We start from the raw sequence: 22,859 nt of genomic DNA, 5'->3' as shown, positions 1-22,859 counted from the left end.
GCAGAGTAAATGTGGACCATGTTAGAAATGCAGACACACTTCTTGGAAAGAACTGACCTACTAGCTCAGGTATACAGGGGATGAATGGGACTGTTCCTGAGACAGCTGATGAAGAATCTCAGCACTGATGCACTAGACCAAAAGGGTGAACAGGAAGAACAAGGTACAAGGTAAACTGAGTCAGCAATAACATAATTCAAAAGTTCAATGCAAACTGGAAATACATTTTTCAATATTTATTTAACCATAAATGTAAATGGAAAATATTGAACTGGAAAGCTAGTCTTAAGTGTAGAATCGAATAATTTTGCCAATTGTGAGGAAATGTAGGCAACTACAGCTTTGAATTGTCTACAGAGACAATGATGGGGATGAGTTTTGATGTTCTGCTGCAAGCAAAGTTCATTTTTTCCCCCCATCAGTGGTAGTTTGTTACTTAGTGAAGTAAATACCAGACAGAATGTAAAAACAATATTTTACACCTTGTCACATCATATTTTCCCCATCCCTCATATCATATTTTACAAGTTATAAAAATACATCTTTTGATTTAAAAACATGGGATAATTTATATAATTTGTATTAGAAGTTTAAAAAGTATGGCAAACTATTGAGTCCTTACGTTACCTAATGAATAAATTAAATCAGAAATCTTTGATCCACCAGTGTTTTGGTTGCCAAATTCTTTTGTCCTATTGTGTTACGAATAAATCTAAATACCTGGAAAATTAAAACAAGTGAGAATGAAGTATCTATAAAGAAAATTAAATATGTACATCATGAAAATATCAAAATTAAACTTTTAGCTATTTCTATTCATATATCACCATGGGATTCTAGATGTCTGATACATCACCTTTTCAATAAAAATAAAATTGAAAATTTTTTCAAGACCCCCCCATTATAGATATATCATTTTTATAATATCAAAAGCAATGTATGTTCATTTAAAATATTTTTTATGAATAATGCAATTCTCTTTTTCTTCACCAAAACATTTGAAAAGGCAATTTTCTTCCAACACTGTAAGTTATAAAAGCATCAAAAGAATCTACTTGGTAGGGACAGAATATGCTCCTAATTCTCTATCTCTAACAAGCCTGATAAATTACATGTTGACTTGTAGTACTTCTTTGACATACTGGAGAATAATTGGGTGCAGTCACAATTCAAGGAGTTGTCTTCCCTACAATAGTTACTTCACAGATTTCATCCCTAGTTACTTGTCCACACAAGAGATGTGTGAGAAATAAGCTATAAGGGACTTTGCAGTGTTGAGCTGAGCTAGATGTCCAGTGATAGCTATGAACGGAACTCTCATTAGTGTTCATTTCTGTTATCTAGGAGACTAGCAGTTAAATATCTTCCCACCAGATTTCGTTCACTGACCAAGCAATTTATGCCCTCCACCATAGCATTTCACTGACCTAAAGGTCAGAATGTAGAATGTGGCCAGTTAATCTGTCATCCCTTCTTTTGCTAGGGTTAGTCATATTTTAAACAAATTCCTACTGTAAGTCAGTGATGCTACTCTCTGCTAGGAAAATAAATACCCATTTCTACAATATATTTTTTTAAATAAACTCAGAAAAAAATTACACTTACTTCTTGTTGTAGGTATGTAAGAAAGGCTGCTAAAATAAAATTTTGGCAAGCCAAATCCACAACACAGAAGAATAACAGTTCAAAAACAAGAAGGGTGGCTTCATTTCCATAATATAGCACACTGCTGAAAGAATAACTTTCATCTGTTAAAAAAAGCATGATATACATATTAGAAATTAAAAATTACAAATTACTAATAGTGTTAAGTATATACTCACATGTCTACTAAAGACCAGTTAATGAATATCCTCATATTCCCTTTCTCCTTCTCCTTCTCCCCTCCCTCCGTCTCCCTTCTCTCCCTTTCCTTCTTTCCTTTTCCTTGTTTCTACCTTTTATTGGTATGGGTACTGGGGTCTAAACTCAGGACTTTGCTCATGCTAGAAAGACAATGTACCACCCGAGCCATGCCCTAATCCTTTTTGCTTTAGCTATTTTTCAATGGTCTTGCTTTTTGCCCAGACTCACCTGGATCATGATCCTCTCAGTTACATTTCCTGTGTAGGTAAGATGATAGGTATGTCCCACTACATCTAGCTCTCATTAGTTGAGATGGAGGGTCTTAAGAATATTTTAGTTTTTCCCATGTTGGACTCAAAACTATCAACCTCATCATCATGAATACTTAGGTTTACAGATGTGAGCCCCTGTATCAGAATCTCTATCCATCCCCATTTTTCTTTCCAGTCATAGGGCTTGAACTTGGGGCCTGGGCACTGTCCTTGGATACATTTTGCTCAAGGCTAGCGCTCTGCCACCTGAACCACAGCACCATTTCTGGTCTTTTCTGCATATGTGGTAGGGAGGAATCAAACACAGGGCTTTGTGCATACTAGGAGAGCACTCTACCATTAGGCTATGCTCCCGGTCCCACCTTTCTTTTCTTTCTTTCTTTCTTTCTTTCTTTTTTTTTTGCTAGTCCTGGGGCTTGAACTCAGGGCCTAAGCACCATCTTTGAGCTTTCTCAAGTCTAGTGCTCTACCCTTTAGCCACAGCACCACTTTCAGCTTTTTTTGTATATGTGGTACCAAAGAATCAAACGGCAGGGCTTTGTGCATGCTAGGGAAGCACTCTACCACTAGGTCACAGTCCTGGCCCACCCATCTCTATTTCTTATACTAACTCAAAACTAAATGAATCTCCTAAAGATTTCCTAAGATAATTAGTTTTTGGAAAAATAGCAAGGCACAGACTACTCATATTTCAAATAGTCTCCTTCAGTGTTGCTCCAAGACCACTTTTCACTTGAAAAGTAGGGTTTGCTCTTTCTGAAGAATGGATACCCTTGATCAGGAGTGTAGCCTAGTAGTAGAGTGCTCACCTAGCATGCATGATTCCTCAGAACCATATACACAGAAAAGGCCAGAAGTGGTGCTGTGGCTCAAATGGCAGAGCGCTAGCCTTGATCAAAAAAGTGTCTAAGCACAGTGCTCAGACCTTGAGTTCAAGCCCCACAACTGGCAAACAAACCAACAAACAATAATGGATACCCTTTTAGAAAGATGCAATCAATGAGTGTGTTAATAAGCTCTTTCACCAGGGAGTATATATATATTCCGTCAACAAGTTCTGAAGGTCTGGATGTTGCCATGAATACTCAGTGAAGGCCCTCTGTTCTCTAAGAGAAGAAATCTGTGCTAGTAATGTTCTTTTATGATCTTGGTGCTAAGCACAGGAATATAGAGCTTACAACATCACTGACCTGTCTGAAATAAAATAAAACAATATTCACTTCTCTATGCATGTAAGTAATAAACTATGTTTCATAGTCTTCCTGGTTGATCTTCTAGCATTCATTCAAAAAGGACAATGGGAGAAGGAAAAAGAAGAAGGGTAAAGAGAAAAAAGAAGAGGGGAGAATATATGAAGAAAATAATTGTATCTTTACAAAGAGTAACGACATCCCTTTCCTAACTATGTATTTATAATTCTCATTACAAGTATTATTCTAAATTCTTTGTAAATAAGCTGACCAAATGTCAGTTTAGATTACTTTCTAAACATTTGCTCAGCTTACAGTTTGTAAGATTAATCAATTTTCTCAAATATATGAAGCTGGTATATAGTAGAGGCAGGATTGAATCTAAGACCAGAAGACTCTGAAAGCTAAATTCGTATGGATTAAACTCATCTATTTAACTCAAATTATACTACACTATCAGAATAACCCATCCAATGTATAAATCAAAACAATGATATCCTTATTCATTGGCAGTGGTTATCAAAGGTTTTAGATCATGCATCCTTATCAAAATAACACTGTTATTGGATTTTTCTCAAGGCTAGAGCTCTACCACTTGAGCCTCAGCACCAATTCTGGCTTTTTTTCTATGCATGTGGTACTGATGAATCGAACCCAGGTCTTTGCACTTGGTAGGCAAGCACTCTACTATTAGGCCAAACTCTCGGCCCAATTTTTAATTTTTTTTTAAGTTTTTTTGCGGGGGTAGTACCAAAACTGGGTTAAACTGAGGGTCTTGGAAACTTTTTCAGTTTTCTGGCTCATGACTGGTGCTCTACCACTTGAGGTTGCCTCCAGTCTGGCATTTTGCTGAATATATTGGAGGTGAATTCTCATAGACATTTCTGCTCTAGATGGCTTCTAACCATGACACTCAAGTCGCAGCCTCATGGGTAGCTAAGATTATAGATATAAGCCTGTGTGTGTGTGTGTGTGTGTGTGTGTGTGTGTGTGTGTGTGTGTGATACCTATAATTGATACATATGTTTGTATATTAAGAATGATGGAATTAGAAATAGTCAATATCAATTTAATATGTTCTGTTTATACTTCCATGGATCAACTTACATATCTGGTGAAACAAAATTTTATTTTTTTTTAATGATTGGTTAACATGTCAGAAGAATGTTTGGGGTATTCTATCTGTCCTCTTTACCTTTGGAGCACTCTTCTCACATTGTATCCCACTTCAGATTAAGCTAAATAAACTCTATAGTGATTTTAACAAGTTTCCCTTATGCAAAAAAATCAATGCTTTTTAGAAAAATATTTAAATGATATACTTAATATTTCCCTTAGCCCTCTTCTTTGATAAAATAGCTATTTTTTTTTTCCTCTAAGACCAAGTTCAAAACATATCCATGTTGGATTTTGTGGCTTTTCTCTGCCTGGCTTGATCCGTATTCTCCTTCCTATCCATGGCCTAATCTGTACCTGTAGCTAGCCTATGTCAGCTTACATGGTATACTAAACAAGACCAAACAATAAAGGAGGAACTGATGGCCTATGTTTCTCAGGACGGGCTCATCTCCCATGTAAGACAGGTAGGCCTGGGCATTGTGCATCAGTGTCATTCTTATCAACCTACACAACAGATTGCCAGTCACCCTACAACTAGCATATATGTTAACTTTCTGGTGATTGTAAAATCAGGTTTAATCACTATTCCTGTCAGAAATACCAGTGTGTTTGAAGAACACTGGAGAGTAAAAAATTACACAGCACAGTGCCTAATCACAGATTTCAAGCCCCAGGACTCCTTACCACAAAAAAAAAAATTACATGTTTTAATGATCAATTCAAGTGTGTGTGTGTGTGTGTGTGTGTGAAGGCTGGTCTTGGGACTTGAATTCAGGATCTGGGCACTACCCCTTAGCTTTTTTGCTCAAAAGCTAGTGCTTTACCATTTGAACCACAGTTCCACTTCAGCCTTTTTTAGTGGTTAATTAGAAACAGCCTTGTGGACTTTCCTGCCCTGAACTTTCTTGGCTCTGAACTGCAATCCTCAGATCTCAGCCTCCTGAATAGCTCATATTATAGGCATTAGTCCTGGTGCCTGGCATCAAATGTTATTTTTTTTTCTTTAAATGTTTCCTGTCTCTTATTGGAATATATATTGTAGTAAAAATCTGAATTTTACTCTTCCTGAGGTCTACTAATCATGAAATTCAGCTTTCTTGTTGAAATCTTTTTTTCCTGCTTCCTGACATAATACAATAATCCATGAGATTATTATTTATCCTTTTTGTTTTCATACAAAATTATAGACATCACAGTAAAAATAACTATAGTACTTTTCCTCCCAAACTTTGAAAATAGTATATGAGCATTTAAAGGATACCATTGTAAAAGATGCTTTTTTCCATTGGTTCCATGAACTCCATTCCAAGAATTCTTTCAAGAAGCAACTTATCTTTTATAAAGTAATCCATTTCTTTATGGACCTAAAATGAGAATTGTCATGTAAGAAAACAGTGAAATAAGTTTTTTCCAACTAATGAAAAATCAGAAGTTGGAAGCAGGAACGTACACAAGAAAAATCTGTTCTTAAATGAATTTACGGGGCCGGGAATTTGGCTTAGTGGTAGAGTGCCTGCCTGGCACGCGCAAAGACCTGGGTTTGATTCATCGGTAACACATACATAGAAAAAAGCCGGAAGTGGTGCTGTAGCTCAAGTGGTAGAGCTCTAAGCTTAAGCCCAAGACTGGCAAAAAAACAAAACAAAACAACAAAACAAAAAAACAAATTTACAACACCAGGACTTACAACAAAATCTGCTGTAGGACTGTCTTAAAATTTAACTGCCAGTAGTAGTATTTAGGACCCAACATGCTTAAAATCACTTATAACATGCCTTTCAGGTATACACATAATGATACAAGGAATACAATAATAAGCAATAAGGTTATTATTAACAAATACAAGGAAGACAACAGTAATAAAGTTAACTATGCAAGTCAAGCTATCTCATACTATCAGAATCCATCCAATTAAAAAAATCTGCTTAGCATACTTCAGTGACATCCATGTTCATAAGAATGTGAACCAGTAATAAAATTTTAATATAGACATATTTTAAGAGAAGTATGATTTACTAATAGACATATACAATCTCATTTGTCCTCATATAACCTAACTTTATCCCTAAACCAAAACTGCTGATGACTATACTGTGTGTGTGTGTGTGTGTGTGTGTGTGTGGTTAAACTCAGGGCCTGGGCACTGTCCCTGAGCTTTTTGGTTCAAGGTTTGTGTTCTACCACTTTAGTCACAGCTCCACTCCCAGCTTTTTTGCTGGTAAACTGGAGATGAGTCTCATGGACTTTCCTGCCTGGGCTAGCTCCAAACTGTGATCCTCAAATCTCCAAATCTCCACCTCTCCACCTCCTGAATGGACAGGACTATAGGCATGAGCCACTGACCCCCAGCAAGAATATATATATATATTTCCCACATAATTTTTCAAATGCATTTGATCCCAGCTTAAATACAGATTTTGACATACATACATGATCGATGAAAGAGCCCAGAAATTTATTCATCATATGATATGCTTTTATACTTTGCTCAAAAGTACTTGCTGAAGAACTCAATAATCTAGCAGGACCATTTCTCTAATATAAAAAGAGAAACAAAAAGAATCATAACATGTCTTACATTCTTGGTATTTAATAATATTAAATACTGGCAAACTATGTCTGAAATGTTATTATACAAACCCTTGTTAATAGCTCATGAATTCTGTCATAGTGTTGTCTCAGTTGGCTAGAAACTGCAATCTGGAAAGTCTGACCATCTGTGTTGGGTACCAAACCTCTCTGGCTACACAAATTTTCCTGAAAAGATCAAAGGATTTAAGTTGAAATAAAAATTTAAAAACTGTCTATCTGAATATATAACATTCTTTTTTTTTTTTTTTTGCCAGCCCTGGAGCTTAAACTCAGGGCCTGGACACTCTTTGAGCTTCCTCAAGGCTAGCATTGTACCACTTGGGCCACACCACCACTTTTGGATTTTTTTGTGTATGTGGTACTGAGGAATTGAACCAATGGCTTTGTGCATGCTAAGCATGCACTCTACCACTAGGCCATGCTCCTGCTCCTAACTTTCTTCTTTTAGTTGGCATCATGCATTATAAGATTTAGAAGCCTAGTAAAATCTGGTGACACTGTATTTGAGACAAAGAGATTCTAACATCATCCAAGGATCCCATTTTCTTCCAGATTTGACCAAGTTCTACTTTATTGTAATACATATCATCTCCTTCACTCTGTTCAACTTCAAAAGGAAAGAAAAAAACGAAGATCATTATATTTTGAAATTCTTGGCTTTATGATTAACCTTATTATTAATGTATTTTCAAAAGTCTACTTTTAGAATTAACTAGTTTTTATAATTGTAAACTGTCTTTTATTTTCTAAACACTTAAAACACACACACACAGAGTAATGTATGACTGAACAGTGACTATTATGGACCAGATAGCCATTTTGGGATGCCTTTAGTTAAATATTGACCACCACATACACATACTATTTTCCACACCTACCCAACCACCTGGCTGATTGTCACTGATGATGAAACCGCGGCCTTACATTCTTTTCAAAAAGCATAGCCACCTACCAAACAATAGTATCCTTTTCCTAAACTTTATCTGTGCTTGATTTTCTCTTATTTTAAATAATGACTTTTTCCCACTTTGGTTAAAAGAATACATGCTGGGGCTGGTAAAGTGTTTGCCTAGCATGTACAAAGCCCTGGGTTTGATTCCTTGGCACCACATACACAGAGATAAACCAGAAGTGGTGTTGTGGGCCAAGTGGTAGAGTGCTAGCCTTGAGAAAGCTTAAAGACAGTGCTCAAGCCCTGACTCCAAGCCCCAGGACTGCCCTCCCCCCCAAAAAAGAGTACATACATGTGTATGAAACTTGGAGAGCTACAAAAATTACTATAATTTCAACACTCTGAGATACAATTATTTAAGTTATTTATTTCCTGTCTTTTTCCTAAGGCATATACATATGAATAGAAGAAATCATACTAATATTTTTAACCAGATATATTCTGAGCATTTCTACATGTTATTACATATTCTATAAAATAAGATTTTAACATGTAGCAATGACTAATCAACTTATTTACGGTTCTCTAACTTTTAGGTTTTTCCACTGAAAAATAACCTTGGTGATAAAGAACCTAAATCCAATTAGATCATCATAGAGCTAATTTTTCGTTACTTTCATAAAATAAATAGAAGACCAAGAATTCCTTTTGCTCAGATACTTTCCAAAGGTTTGTAAAATTTACCCTGACAGCAATTTTTTGAGGGTACCCATGGTTTTCTAGATACTTTTAAAGCATTAGATTAGGTTTGTTTTTTTTTTTCTGTAACTTTGCTAATTTGACAGTTTTTTATTATGAATTTTTTTTTTACATTTACTGGTTTGTTGTTTCAATCTTTATTTCTTAAAATCTTTCCGTCATTTTTCCACTGATGTTTTAGTGTTTTCTTATTGATTTGATTAAATTTTAATATAGCTATGAATATTTGCCATAGTTGAGTATTTTCTAATTTTTATTTTTATAATTGATATGTGTGATACTATATTAATATAGTAAAAGACAATTAATAGTCCCTTTTTGGTGCTTTGAGTTTTCTTTCTTTTCTTTCTTTCCTTTTTTCTTTCTTTCCTTTCTTTCTTTCTTTCTTTCTTTCTTTCTTTCTTTCTTTCTTTCTTTCTCCCTTCCTCCCTTTCTCCCTTTCTCTCTTTCTCTCTTTCTCTCTTTCTCTCTTTCTCTCTTTTTTTGCCAATCCTGGGGCTTGGACTCAGGGCCTGAGCACTGTTATTACTTAACCTTTCAAGCCAGAGTAATTTCTAAGTTAACACACAATCTATTCAGTGTATTAAATAGATTCTCTGAGGTATCATTATCGTGCATAAAATTCTTATAAATTATATATATGGCCCCTTGATCACTTAATTCAAAGCCAGCCTGGGGAAGGAAAGTCAGTTAGACTCATTTTCAATTAACCACCAAAAAGCTGGAAGTAGAGCTATAATTTGAGTGGTAGAATGCTAGTCTTAAACAAAAGAGCCCAGGGACAGTACCCAGAACCTGAGGCCTCATTACCAGCAAAGAAAGAAAAAAAATATTCATACCGCTTCTCTTTTAAGATTCACATTCATTTCTTCCATGTTTGTATCTGCATGCCCATGTACGGACCTGCCATGAATATAATATCCAAAACATCTGTGGGACAACATAAACACTGATATCTATTTTTTAAAAAAGATGAAAAAGGAGCAATTAGATCTCATCTACAAACAAATAAAAACAATTGCTTACTCTCACAAACTATTAAGAACTGAACTCTTGGGAAACATAAGAAAAGGATAATAAAATATAAGAAAACAGTACGGTTATTTTTAAAAAGTAAATATTAGTTGGGTACCAGTAGCTCACACTTGTAATCTGAGCTATTCAGGAGGTTGTGTACTGAGGATCATGGTTTGAAGCCAGCATGGGCAAAAATGTACATGAGAGTTGTAGCTCCAATTAACCATCAAAAAGCCAGAAGTGGATCTGGTTCAGAGTGTTAGCCTTGAGCAATAAAGCTCAGGGATTGTACCTAGGAACCGAGGTTAAGCCTCAGGCATAGCACAAAACGAGAACAAACAAAAATAGGTTATGTAAAGGAGACTGAAGATATTTCCCCAGAAAGAAGGAAATTTTGATAGATGAAAAAAATTTTAAGAGTCATATGATAAACTATTTGGCAATATAAGAAATTCATAGTTAAGAACTACAAATAGGGTAAAAACTAAGGCAGCTCATTATAGCCAACTTTGGATTTAATAGCCAGTGGAAAATTAGACTAAAAATTCAATCACACCAAATCATTTTTAAAGCCTCTATTAATGTACTCATTATCTTCAAAAGGGAAAAAATAATGGCTTCAAGTTAAAGTCAGGAAGTACTTACATTACTCATAGAGCACAAATCAACGAACTGTCGAATTTTATCCTCTATGAATCTCTCGTAAAAGGCAGCAAAGTACACAATCTGAAACATTAAGCCAAAATCATGCTAATTACTTTCCAGATTTCAATTTTCTTTTATAGCTGCATTGTTGTATTTTAAGAAGAAGGAAATACCAAACAAGAACACAGTGTACTCAAATTTGGGAATAAATAAGCCCAGCCACAGCAGCTGATTACTGAGGATGATACAATATTCTTGTGTGTGTGTGTGTGTGCTCGCGCGCGCGCGTGTGTGTGTGTGTGCCAATACTGAGGTTTGAATTCAGGGCCAGGCACTGAATTCGAGTCACAGTTCCAGTTCTGGCTTTGTGCAACAGCATTCCATATTTTAAAATTAAAGAATATCACCAAAAAGCTGAAAAGACAAACTTTACGGAAGCAAAAAGAATGACAAATAAAGCATATATAACAAATAAAGCCTATCACAATCTACAAGAGGTTAGACAAGTCCGTGAAACGATAACCTATTGTTAAAGGAAGTCCCATGGATATTTGAAGAAGATACTTAGAATAATCTTAGAAGAGAGAAGTAAAAAAATGCAGTCACATAGTGGCTTCTCAGATGGCGGTATCCCTGGTACCCCTTTCTCCTTAGTAACACACTAGTCCTTTGAGTGGGAACCATCCTGCTGTCATGCTGCCAGTGCAGCTCAGTGTGGTCATGTGACCAAATTGTAGCCAAGGAAGGCCAAATGGGACTTCAGAAAGACTTGTAAACAAGGCAAGTGGCTTCATCTCTCCTGCCTTCTTCCTTCATCCCTACCAGCTGTTACGGATCCTGGGTTCCCTGTGGCAGTCAGCAGAACAGAGAAAAGCTGGCTTCTGGTTCTGATGGCAGCACCAGGCCATTACTGCAGCCCTACAGGTTAATTGGAGATAAGAGTCTCAGGTCCTTTTGTGCTTGGGCTGGCTTTGAACCTTAATCCTCAGATCTCAGCCTCCCGAGTAGCTAGGATTACAGGTGTGAGCTACCGCACCCGGCCAATAATAAGCTACATTTAAAAAAGAAAAATAGGCCAGGAGTTTAGTCTAGTGGTACAGTGTGTGCCTAGCATGCATGAAGACCTGGGTTCAATTCCTCAGTATTACATACATAGAAAAAGCCAGAAGTGGTGTTATGGCTCAGGTAGTAGAACTGTAGCCTTAAGAAAGTCCAAGGACAGTGCTCAAGTTCTGAGTTTAAACCCCAGGAATGGCAAAAAAAAAAAAAAGAAAGAAAGAAAGAAAAATACTCACAGTAGCATATCTGTCTCTGTAGTCATATATGTATATTCTACCTAATAAACACATGCCTGAATTTTATGCCTTCTAAGTAACTATTATTACTGTTTCCATCACCATTCTGCTACAGAAATGACAAAATGGATAAGCAGTTGAAAGTAATCAGTATGCAGCAGTTATAGAGAATATTAATTAAAAGTATAATTTTTTTATTACCTGCATAATTCCAATGACTAGCCAAAGAGCAACAGATACTGCATATCTCAAAATGCGGCTGTAAGGAGCTAGGTAGTCTGATGAGTTTCTAGAAAGACTAGAGGATGAGTCCATTAATGCTAAATTCTTGAATCCCACAACCTGGAGTAAAAAGAAAAAAATATAAACAGCCATGTATTAAAAAAACTTTTTCAACAACCACAAAGATAAACTTCTTGTTTCCGTATCCTGGAGTTCATTTTACTTACCACCATCCTATCTAGCCATATGCAGATAGCCTTTTAGCTATTGTGATCCTCTGCTAGGAAAATTAACCATTATAAATATTAATTATTATAAATGAGAGAAACCATGGACCTATGTTTCTTTGGATGTGACTTACTTCACTTAATATGATTTTTCCAAGTCTTTCCATTTCCTTATGAATGGGATGATGAACAATAGGTTTTAACCATATAGTATTTATTACAAAATATTCAATTTACTTAATTTTCTTCTTGGCATGACTAATGGTCAAATACCTTACTCTCTTTTACAGTGACAAACTTAAAATTTTCAGTTTACAAGAATAAAACTTTCGGGGCCCGGAGTTTGGTCTAGTGGTAGAGTGCTTGCCTAGCATACACGAAGACCCGGGTTCGATTCCTTGGTACCACATACTTAGAAAAATGCCAAAAGTGGTGCTGAGGCTCAAGTGGTAGAGCTCTAGCCTTGAGAAAAGATCCAAGGACAATGCTCAGGCCCTGAGCTTAAGCCCAGGACTGGCAAAAAAATAAAAATAAAATAAAATAAATAAAACTTTCTTCAGCAAGCTAACAAAGTAACAGCTAGAAGTTCACAAGTACTTAACATAAGCCAGGTGCTATACTAAATACTTTTCACACTTTAAAACAATATTATGTCATATTGTTTTATTGACAGTTATATGTCAATATATGTCTTCTGAAAAATATATCTTCTACGGCCAGGAGTTTGGCCTAGTGGTTAAAGTGCTTGCCTAGCATGCACGAAGACCCGGGTTCAATTCCTTGGTACCACATATATGAAAAAAGCCTGAAATGGTACTGAGGCTCAAGTGGTAGAGCTCTAGCCTTGAGAAAGTCCAAGGACAGTGTTCAGACCCTGAGCTCAAGCCCAGGACTGGCAAAAAAAAAAAAAAGAAAAAGAAAAATATATCTTCTAGGATAAAAGAAAGCCCTAGGTAAGTAGTTTGGTCAGTACTTTACATTCACTATCATGCTTCCCACTCTAGAATAAAGGCTTTGAGCAGTTTTATTATAAGGTCTCATTATGATGATTTTACTGAATCTAGTGTTTATAAGCATAATTGATTATAAAACTTCTTTTTCATGCGATACCTTTAAATTAGTCAAACAATCTTTAAGAACTGGCTTCCCACAAGATGTTATGTGAGGTAAAGGTATGTTAATTAGCTTGATCTACCTAGCCATTCTATACTGTATATATATATTAACTCATTATATTGTGCATTGTATACAATTGTCAAACAAAATAGCACTACTTCTACTGAAGTTTGAAGTATTTTAAATCTTACTTAAAATCCCTAGGGACACAGACATTCTTCTACTAAAAACTGAAAGGGGAAAAAAGAAAAAGAGAAAGGAGGAAGGAGAAAAAAAAGTTTATAATTTATATACAACTCTAGTAAGGCAAGTAGTTTGTTAACCTGTCACTAATGTATATGGGCTTTCCCCCATATTTTTGTCAGTACTGAATACTATTTTTAATAATTCCAACCATATTCATAACTGTAAATAATGTTTTAGTACAAAACATAGTCCAAAGCAAGTGTTCAGTAAAAAGCTACTGAAAAATATCATTCTTCTATTGGTCCTAACACAGGAGTGAAAACACAGACACAGTAGATGTTTGGTATCTGTGGGTGCATGGTTCTAAGAACACCACTGAGCATGATCATGAATGTTTTGAGTGCCCAGAGCTCAGTACTGGACTGCAGATACTTGATTCATTTTTCCCATGATGCTGCTCAACTTCCTAATGACATGTTGTCCTTTAACAAATCTAAAACTCTTCACATTATCACTTCAGTTGGGGGAGGAATACTGTCACAAAGTCAGGGAATATTCAGCAGACCACACAGAGACTTAAACACAACTAACTACAAAGTGGGACCAACACAGTTTCATGGCATCAGGTGTATAATGTTCACATCGGGGCTTATCACTTTTTCTTTTGAAATTTCTTATTTTTTTAAAAATGTAAATTTTGCCTGTGCTTGAGGAAAACTATGTGCCATAAATGAATGAGTAAGTCAGGTTTATTGCACCTAGCTTTACCTCAAAGCTAGAAAATCAAATATAATCTCTAAGGAAGACGAACACATCTTTTATATAAATTCTGGGGGGAGGGGGATTCTGATCCAAACCAGTGGTATCATAGCTACTCCTCCTTCAACTTAAAGAGTAGTCAGATTCATGGAGTAGTGTGGTGGTAGGAGAAGCTGAAAGAGGAAAGAAGAACATGAAGAGCTGGAAAAGAAAGAGAGTGAAAGTTCTGTTCAGCCAGGTAAACACAGTTACACACTTAAAAATAGTTAATCTGGGAAACTTTCTGTTGCATTATACCATAACTTACTTGTATTTTTTTTTCTGGGAAGAAAAGGATTGAAAAGGAAGGCATTACAATTTTCTAAAGGCATTCCTTTTTAACTGTGTGTGTGTGTATGTGTGTCTGTTGGTTCTGGGGCACAAGCAAAGGGCCTAGGCATTCTAGCTTATTAGTATTTTCTGTTCAAGGCTGGTGCTCTACCAACTGATCCAACTTTTTTCTTGTTAATTGGAAATATGAGCCTCACAGACATTTTTTTGCTTGGGTTGGATTTGAACTGCAATCTCAGCCTTCTGAGTAGCTGGGTTACAGATATGAGCTACTAGCACCTGTCTGTTTTTTTTTTTTGCCAGTCCTGGGCTTGACTGAGCTCTGAGCCCTGTCTTTGGACTTTCTCAAGGCTATAGAGCTCTGCCACTTGAGCCTCAGTACCAATTCCAGCTTTTTTCTATGCATGTGGTACCAAGGAATCCAACCCGGGTCTTCATGCATGCTAGGCAAGCACTCTACCACTAGGCCAAACTCTCGGCCTGCACCTGTCCATTTTTATTGTTTGATAATAATACTTCAACCTGCAGAACCTTCGTCCACCAATACTGTTGTAACTACTTTTAGGAAGTACCAGTAAGTTACATTCAATTTTTTAAACAGTTTGTACCTCCAAAAAGAAGAGGACAGAAAGTACTTGAAAGAGTGGATTCGTTTTTCTCACAGTCTGAATCTCATTCCATTCATTTGCTACAAAGTATGTTCTCCAAATGCTCACAGGAACTGTGGCACTTCGAACACCACCCTCGCCTGGGAAGAGAGACAAAATTTGCAAAAATGTTTACATTTGTTCTATAAGGGTAGACAAGGAATTCTGGTGCAAGTATTGATTTCAATTACCTTCAACAGCCTTAAGAACTTTTCCTTTAGGTCGCTCCCAATCAATAAAGAATATATCTATGGTAATCTGGGATATGAGTTCATGCAAAAATTGCAGAGCCTGAGAATGACACACAATAAACAGTGTATTAGAATTAAGCCTGTGATGCAATTAATATTGGCTCTTTAAGAAAGACACAAAGATGACAAGAGTACATAAATTTTACAAGGGGCTTCAGATGGAATTCTAATACCATTAGAGGACCATTAGATTCTTATTATATCATTAAGAATCACCAAACTTGTAAAACTGTCATTTTTCTCCCATGAAAACTGAGATTTAAAACAACTTGAGACATTCTTCCTCTTCTTCCATCCATAAAGTCTTTGGTAACTGACTCTCCCAAAGTTTTGTAGATTATTTGACTTATTTATAAGATATTTTTAGTACAATTCACTCATTTTAATTAAAGTTTTAAGATGCCCTTTTTATTTTTTCTATCTCTGGTACCGAGATTTCTAATGGTTTAAATATGTCAAAACATATGTTTGCCATTTATAGGAACATGTTTAAACTGAGGCAATGCTTCCTAGGTTTGCATTATTTTGATTAAAGAAAATAAATATAAGCCAGGCATGGTGGCTCACACCTGTAATCCTAGCTATTCAGGAGGCTGAGATCCCAGAAGGCTAAGATCTGAGGATCAAGCTTCAAAGCCAACATGGGCACAAAAGGACCTGAGACTCTTATCTCCAATTAACATTTAGAAAAGGGGAAGTGGGGCTTGGCTCAAGGGTAGGGTGGTAGCCTTGAGCTGCAGAGCTCAGGGACAGCACCCAGGCTCAGTTCAAGCCCCATGACCCACAAACAACAACAACAATGCAAATAAATTTAAGTATGGGTTGATGACTCCCTAAGGAACTCCTGTTTCAGTGGGAAAACCAGAGGCCTATTTATTACAAAGGGATGGGATGGAAAAGGCATGAGAAGAGCTTCATCAAGGACAGCAGAAAACAGTGAAGCTGGGAAGGAGTTGCCAGAAGAAGGGAATGAAAAGAATATGGTGACAAACAAAAGTTCTGAGATTTTTGCACTTTATCTAGAGTGTTACTTTTATCCATGAAGAACAGAAACAAAATTCATGCCTGAAGGCATTTTGTCATATTATGAATGCATTAGAATTTAAAGAAAATTATATATTCAACTATTGTTTTATCAAAGTAGCTAAAATTCATGATAGTCAAAACATATCTGGAGCTTTTTTTTTTTTTTTGTCCAGTCCTGGGCTTGAGCTCAGGGCTTGAGCACTGTCCTTGGACTTTCTCAAGGATAGCACTCTACCACTTGAGCCTCAGTACCACTTCTGGCTTTTTGCTATGTATGTGGGGTACTGAGGAATCGAACCCGGGTCTTTGTGCATGCTAGGCAAGCATTATACCACTAGGCCAAACTCCTGGCCCCCTCTGGAGCTTTTCTGATAAAAAATTATTTCAAACAACTTTTTGAATAATATAAAGGCGTATCTTCCACTGGAGAGTTCAATAATTCATGCTTTCTTTCAAAACCAAAGTAAATTTTATCACAGAGATGTTGAACATATCTTAATTTTAAAGATTAAGTAGTTTATTACATTTGGTAAACTTCCTTTTGAACCTTACCTTCAGAGCAAAAGCACACCCCACGTAAGTAACAAAGCGTTCTTCTTGAGCTGACATTGGTAGCAAAACAGAGACAGACTTCTGTGCCTAAATAAAAAGCACTTGGTTAGTAAAACCACACAAGATTTTTGCTAAACACTATTTATAAACCAAAGCAAGCATAAAAAGTGGAGCTGAACCTTGGACTCTCCTAGCAAAGGATTACAACAGGGCAAAACCTAGACACATAAGGCCATATAGGAGGGGGCTACATGAAAGGACCTCCAGGATAGGGAAATAAGAGCCATATAATGTGTGATTGTTGTTCTCAATGTACTATGCTATTTCTCATATCCTTTGTTATCCTTTGGTTACTCTCATATTATTACAGTATCTTACCTTGTTATCTAGTATATTGTATATTTATTTGTTTATTTGAAATAGGATAGTGAAGGGGGGAAACAAGATGAGTGGAGAGGGTGGGGAGAAGGAAATAGGGACAAAAGCATGAGAAAGGGTATCAATGTTTGTGAAGTAATGCACCTTCTATCTGGTGAATGTAACTGTAACCCTTCTATTAATTACAAGAAAAAAAATCTATAACATCCAAAAAAAAAAAAAGTAGAGCCGGCAAGGTATTTGATAAATGGCATGCATGCTCAGGGAATATTGAGTTAGGATTTGCCGTGGAATTCTTGATCAGAAAAATAACTCTAAATGAACAGTTTCCTTATGCCTATGTTTTCTCCCATAGGTGGAAGTCAGATCTAAATTATCAACAAATATGAAAACATACAGGGTCATATGCATATATACACAAACATATTGCCTAAAGTATGAACAGCTAACTTACAGTTCAACAAAATGAATACCAGGGCTGGGAGAGTTGGCCTAGTGGTAGAGTGCTCGCCTAGCATGCATGAAGCCCTGAGTTTGATTCCTCCGTACCACAGACACAGAAAAAAAGCTGGAAGTGGCACACTGTGGCTCAAGTGGCAGAGCACTATCCTTGAGCAAAAAGTGTCCAAGGACAGTACACAGGCCCTGAGTTCAGGTCCCAGGACTGGCAAAAAAAAAAAAAAAAAAGGAAATTGGAGGGCTTCAGAGAAGGACAGGAGCAATGGGGGCAGATGAATGGAAAGAGAATGGGTGAATGAACATGGCCATAATATCCCATGTACACATGTGAAAACAGAACCAGGTAACCTGAGGGGATTTGTAGGGTTGAGAAAGATGGGGGAGAATGAAAGGGGTAAATACTGATCTAGATGCACTGCACTTATAAATTGATATGCTGGATTAGAAAAAAAATTAATTCCCTCACAAACAGAGCTTTCCAGTCACTCAGATATTGTCACTGAGGTTAAATTCAGAAACTCACTCACTTTGAAGAAAATAAGCCAGTAAAGACCTGTTCCCACTGTGATGATAAAAAACACATTGGCCAGGTCACCAGCATAGTACACCAAGAATTTCATAACTGCCTGCAATTTAAAAAGATTGTAACTGTTAGAGACTCCATCCATTTACCATTTTTTCCAGGTAATATTATTACCACCAATTTTCTCAAGCTTAAAACCTTCTTCTGTGCATCATGTATCATGAACCACACAGACCAACTGAGGCCTCTCCTACACTTTTCATTTCCATTTCCTACACTCCTTTTCATTTACTTCCCAGTAGTCTCCTTTCACCCTTCTAAGCTTTCACTAAGAAAGTGCAAACTACTTTCAATTTTTCTCTTAGTTGGGTATCTCCACCATAATCTATCTTTCACATTTGCACCAGACTTGGCTTTCTAAAATTTAATCCAATGATTATGTCATTTCCTTTCTTAAAAATATACAATGACTCTCCATTAGAATATAAATTCTTAAGCCATGATGTCCCATACAATCAAAATCAGCTTTTTATTTAGCTCCTTCACTCATTGTAACCACTCAATGATTAATCACTCTATGGTTAAATCTCAAATACTTTGGGGATGAAATGGGCATTATTTTTCCCTTTCTATCTTTGGTAAACTCTTATGAACCCTTAGGGCTTTCTATCACAGTCTCCAGTGTCTGACAGGGTGTTAGGTCTTCAGACAGTAGGTCCTTAGTGATTATCTTGGAATAAACAGATAATTCAGCATAAATTTATATTTTTGAAGAGCTTTTTCTGACCATCTCAAACAGTAAATCAAGTCCTCTGCTCCAATTCCTTAACACAATTCCTTAACAATACCCGTTAAAGAAGTTACCATGCAGCGCTGCCATTATTTTCATCAGCAAAATACATGCAGTAACTTTTTTGAGTTGTAAAAGCTGAGTAGAAAATTCAATCTGTCTCATTTCACTATGTGTAAGATGGGAATATCAGTAATACCTAGCTTCACAGCATATATAAAACTTTTGAAAGTCCCCGGAACATGGTTAGGCATATTTTGTTTTTAATTTAAAAAGATTAAATGAGTTGGGAATGGTGGCACACACACTCAGGAGGATTATGCTTTGAGGTTAATGCAGGCAATAAAAAACCAGTCATGGGAGTGAGGAAAGAGGTGTCCAAAAGAAATATACACTTTTTACATGACTTATGTGACTAGCACCTCTCTGTACGTCACCGTTATAAAAACAATAATAGCAAGCTCCTATCAGCATATCATCCCTTCATCCCAACTATGTAGGAAGTATAAATAGGAGGATCTCAAATCTAGACCAACCGTCAAAAAAGAAAAAAAGGGGGGCCGGGAGTTTGGCTTAATGGTAGAGTGCTTGCCTAGCATGCACGAAGACCTGGGTTTGATTCCTCAGTCCCACATACAAAAAAGCTGGAAGTAGTGCTGAGGCTCAAGTGGTAGAGTTCTAGCCTTGAGAAAGTCCAAGGACAGTGCGCAGGCCCTGAGATCAAGCCCAGGACTGGCAAACAAACCAACAAACAAAAAATCAGGAAAGATTCTATTTGAAAAACATAAAAATAAAAAGGACTGAGTGGTATTTCTCAGGTGATAGAGAGCACCAAGAAAACATATAGCTTTGAGTTCAAACACTAACACTATGTGAAAAACAAGCAAAAAACTTAAGTGAGAAGTGAAGTGGAGCTATAAAGTCCATATAATAAACTTGAAATTTTTTGGTGGTGTTAAGATAGGAAAGTTTTCCTTAATAAGACAGTAAAATCACATACCATAATACAAGAAAAAAATTCAGATGTGATAATATCAATATTAAATGTGTCATAAATTTGTGACACAAATTTGAAATGTGATAATTATCAAATTTTATTCTGTTAAATAAAGAGCCACATGGATAATAAGTCACTGGAGAAAATGATACCTTGGAGAAAAAATATCTAAAACCAAAAAAGGATTAAAATTTATAAAATGAAAGTCTTCTCATGTAAACAAGAAAAACTGCATGGTGCAAGTGGCTCACAACTGTAATACTAGCTATTCAGGTGGCTGAGATCTGAGGATCATGGTTCAAAGCCAGCCTAGTCATGAAACTCTGTGAGACTTTATCTCCAATTAACCACCAGAAAAACAAGAAGTGGCACTCTGGTTAAAAATGGTAGAGCACTAACCTTAACCAAAAGAGCTCAGGGACAGAGTCCAGGCCCTAAATTCAGGCCCTACGATTAAAAAAAAAAATATATATATATATATATATATAATATATGAAGAATAGCTAGGTGGTAGTGGCTCATGCTTGTAATTCTAGCTACTCAAGAAGCTGATAGCTGAAAATTGTGGTTCAAAGCCAGCCCATGCAGAAAAATCTACAAGACTCTTATTAATCATCTAAAAGCTGGGAGCAGAGCTATGGCTCAAGTGGTACAGTGACAGCTTTGAGCAAAAAAGCTCGGGGACTACACTCAGATCCTGAGTTTAAGCCCCAAAACAAGTATCAAAAAATACACACACATTTGAAATAAGATGTAAAAATCAATGTTAATAAATTCTTTAATAAAAAAACACACAAACACACACACATGCACACACACAATGATAAGAGAATGCTAAATCAACAGTAACATATGGCCAGGAGCATAGCCTAGTGGTAGAATGCTCACCTATCATGCACAAAGCCCTGGGTTCAATTCCTCAGTAATATACTCAGAAAAAGCCGCAAGTGCTATGGTGGCTCAAGTGAGAGAGCTAGCTTGAGCAAAAAGTGTTCAAAGGCAGTGCCCAGGCCCTGAGTTCAACCCCCGGGACTGGCAAACAACAATAAGAAAAATAGTAACATAACAACTAGTCTGGAAAAAATGAAAAGGTTAGCAAAACATCAAGAGTTAGGATGGGCTAAAATTAGAAATGTATGCCAGTGGGAATGCAGATTGAATTTCAAAACAATGGGAAGAAAATGGGGTGTTTGTAGGTATACTATGATCTAGCAATACTATACTAATTTAAGACAACTTTCTTACTCATCTTCTGAAAAGGGTCCAATGTAACTTTTATAGAATACAAGTGTATTTTAAAAATTCCTGAGATGATACCTGTAAATCAATTATTGGACTTCCAATGCGCCTTTTCCACCCTGCTGTCTTCAAAAGAGATGATAAAACAGCTAGCCCACCTAACACACCCAAAGCAATCTAAAAGAAAAAGAAAAAAAGAACCTTTTAGATTTAGTATAATCCCTTTCATCAGTACTTTAAAATACTGTAAATGGAAAGTAATAAGTGCTTACCAGGTGCTAGTGGTTCATTCCCGTAATCCTAGCTACTTAGGAGGCTAAGATCTGAGGATCATAGTTTGAAGCCAGCTGGACCGAACAAATTAAGAGACACTCATCTTCAAATTATCCATCAAAAATTCAGAACTGTGGTCAAGTGGTAGTGTACTAGCCTTGAGAAAAACTGCACCCAGGCCCTGAGTTCAAGCATAATTACCAGCATAAAGGAGAAAAGAAATGTGCTCAAAGAATGACAATTTTAAGGACACAGGACCCATGGTAGAGTTTCACTGGCCAAATCTGGGAGAATTTGAGCAAGAAAATCTGAGCAAGAAGAGTAATTGATTATAATCACCGAAAATAAATATCTACAAGGTATACTAATTTAAAGAAAGAATGAATAAATAAATTTAGTGGGCACTGGGAAACCAGTAACATTTCAATTCACGTATATAGAAGGAATTAGGATTTAAAAACTCATTATCAGGAAGATATCACATATTTTCTGCAGGCGAAGATCATTAATGGCTGCTAAAATTAGAAGGCAAAATAATGAGGAGCAGGATAATTTCATAATTTCAAACTATCTCTTGAGATACTAGTTAATTACAAATGGAATAATATGCATAAGACACAATCTTAGCCATAGGAACAAAGTTATTATCACCAGGAATAAATATTAACATCAAGTGTCTTCTGATGACACATTGAGAAGAGCTTGACATCATTTCTATAGCATCTCTCTCTGCCATAATTATGTGAATGCAATTTAATACTGGGAAAAACTGGGTAAATTTAAATAGAGAACCAAAATAATTACAATTATGGTCATGAAAGACAATGCAATACTGAGAAACTGTCATAAATTGGATGGTGCTATTAGATGACAGTTAAAAACATGGATGTGGACCAGGTTCTTAAACAGACAAAAGGTAGTGAAAGGCTCTGTAAAACACAAATGATAAGCAGATTAGTTAATAGAAGTATACTGATATATTTTGTGTGTGTGTGCTTGCCAGTCTAGGGCTTTAACTCAGTGCCTGGGTGCTGTTTCTGAGCTTTTCTCCTCAAGTTCAGTGCTCTACAACTTGAGCCACAGCTCCACTTCTGTCTTTCTTGGATAGTTAGAGATATGAGTCTCACAGACTTTCCTGCCTGGGTTACCTTTGAACTGAGATCCTAAGGTCTCAGGCTCCTTAGTAGCTAGAATTACAAGCATAGGTCAAGCATAGGTGTGTGTGTGTGTGTGTGTGTGTGTGTGTGTGTGTGTGTGT

At 36.4% G+C, this 22,859-nt stretch overlaps 1 protein-coding gene across 1 annotated transcript in view; it reads right to left on the bottom strand.

Moving 5' to 3' along the window:
• Positions 1–221: 221 nt before the first annotated feature.
• Positions 222–22,859, bottom strand: part of Tmem67 (transmembrane protein 67) — a 45,379-nt gene continuing 22,741 nt past the window's right edge. Inside the window, exons 16-28 of the mRNA XM_090339062.1 lie at positions 21,407–21,505; positions 18,307–18,405; positions 16,943–17,029; positions 15,305–15,404; positions 15,075–15,214; positions 11,828–11,968; positions 10,332–10,412; positions 9,509–9,625; positions 7,067–7,183; positions 6,857–6,961; positions 5,688–5,790; positions 1,606–1,748; positions 222–720 (exon numbers count right to left, since the gene is read on the bottom strand). Of these exons, the coding sequence (XP_090195188.1) occupies positions 640–720; positions 1,606–1,748; positions 5,688–5,790; positions 6,857–6,961; positions 7,067–7,183; positions 9,509–9,625; positions 10,332–10,412; positions 11,828–11,968; positions 15,075–15,214; positions 15,305–15,404; positions 16,943–17,029; positions 18,307–18,405; positions 21,407–21,505 (1,413 nt within the window). The 3' untranslated portion in view covers positions 222–639. The remainder of the gene's footprint in view (positions 721–1,605; positions 1,749–5,687; positions 5,791–6,856; positions 6,962–7,066; positions 7,184–9,508; positions 9,626–10,331; positions 10,413–11,827; positions 11,969–15,074; positions 15,215–15,304; positions 15,405–16,942; positions 17,030–18,306; positions 18,406–21,406; positions 21,506–22,859) is intronic.

This window comes from Megascapheus bottae, chromosome 9, assembly GCF_031878675.1.
Source record: "Megascapheus bottae isolate mThoBot1 chromosome 9, mThoBot2.hap1, whole genome shotgun sequence".
Classification (NCBI taxonomy): domain Eukaryota; kingdom Metazoa; phylum Chordata; class Mammalia; order Rodentia; family Geomyidae; genus Megascapheus; species Megascapheus bottae.
Note: the sequence above shows the minus strand (reverse complement) of the source record. Positions and strands in the feature narration are given on the sequence as shown.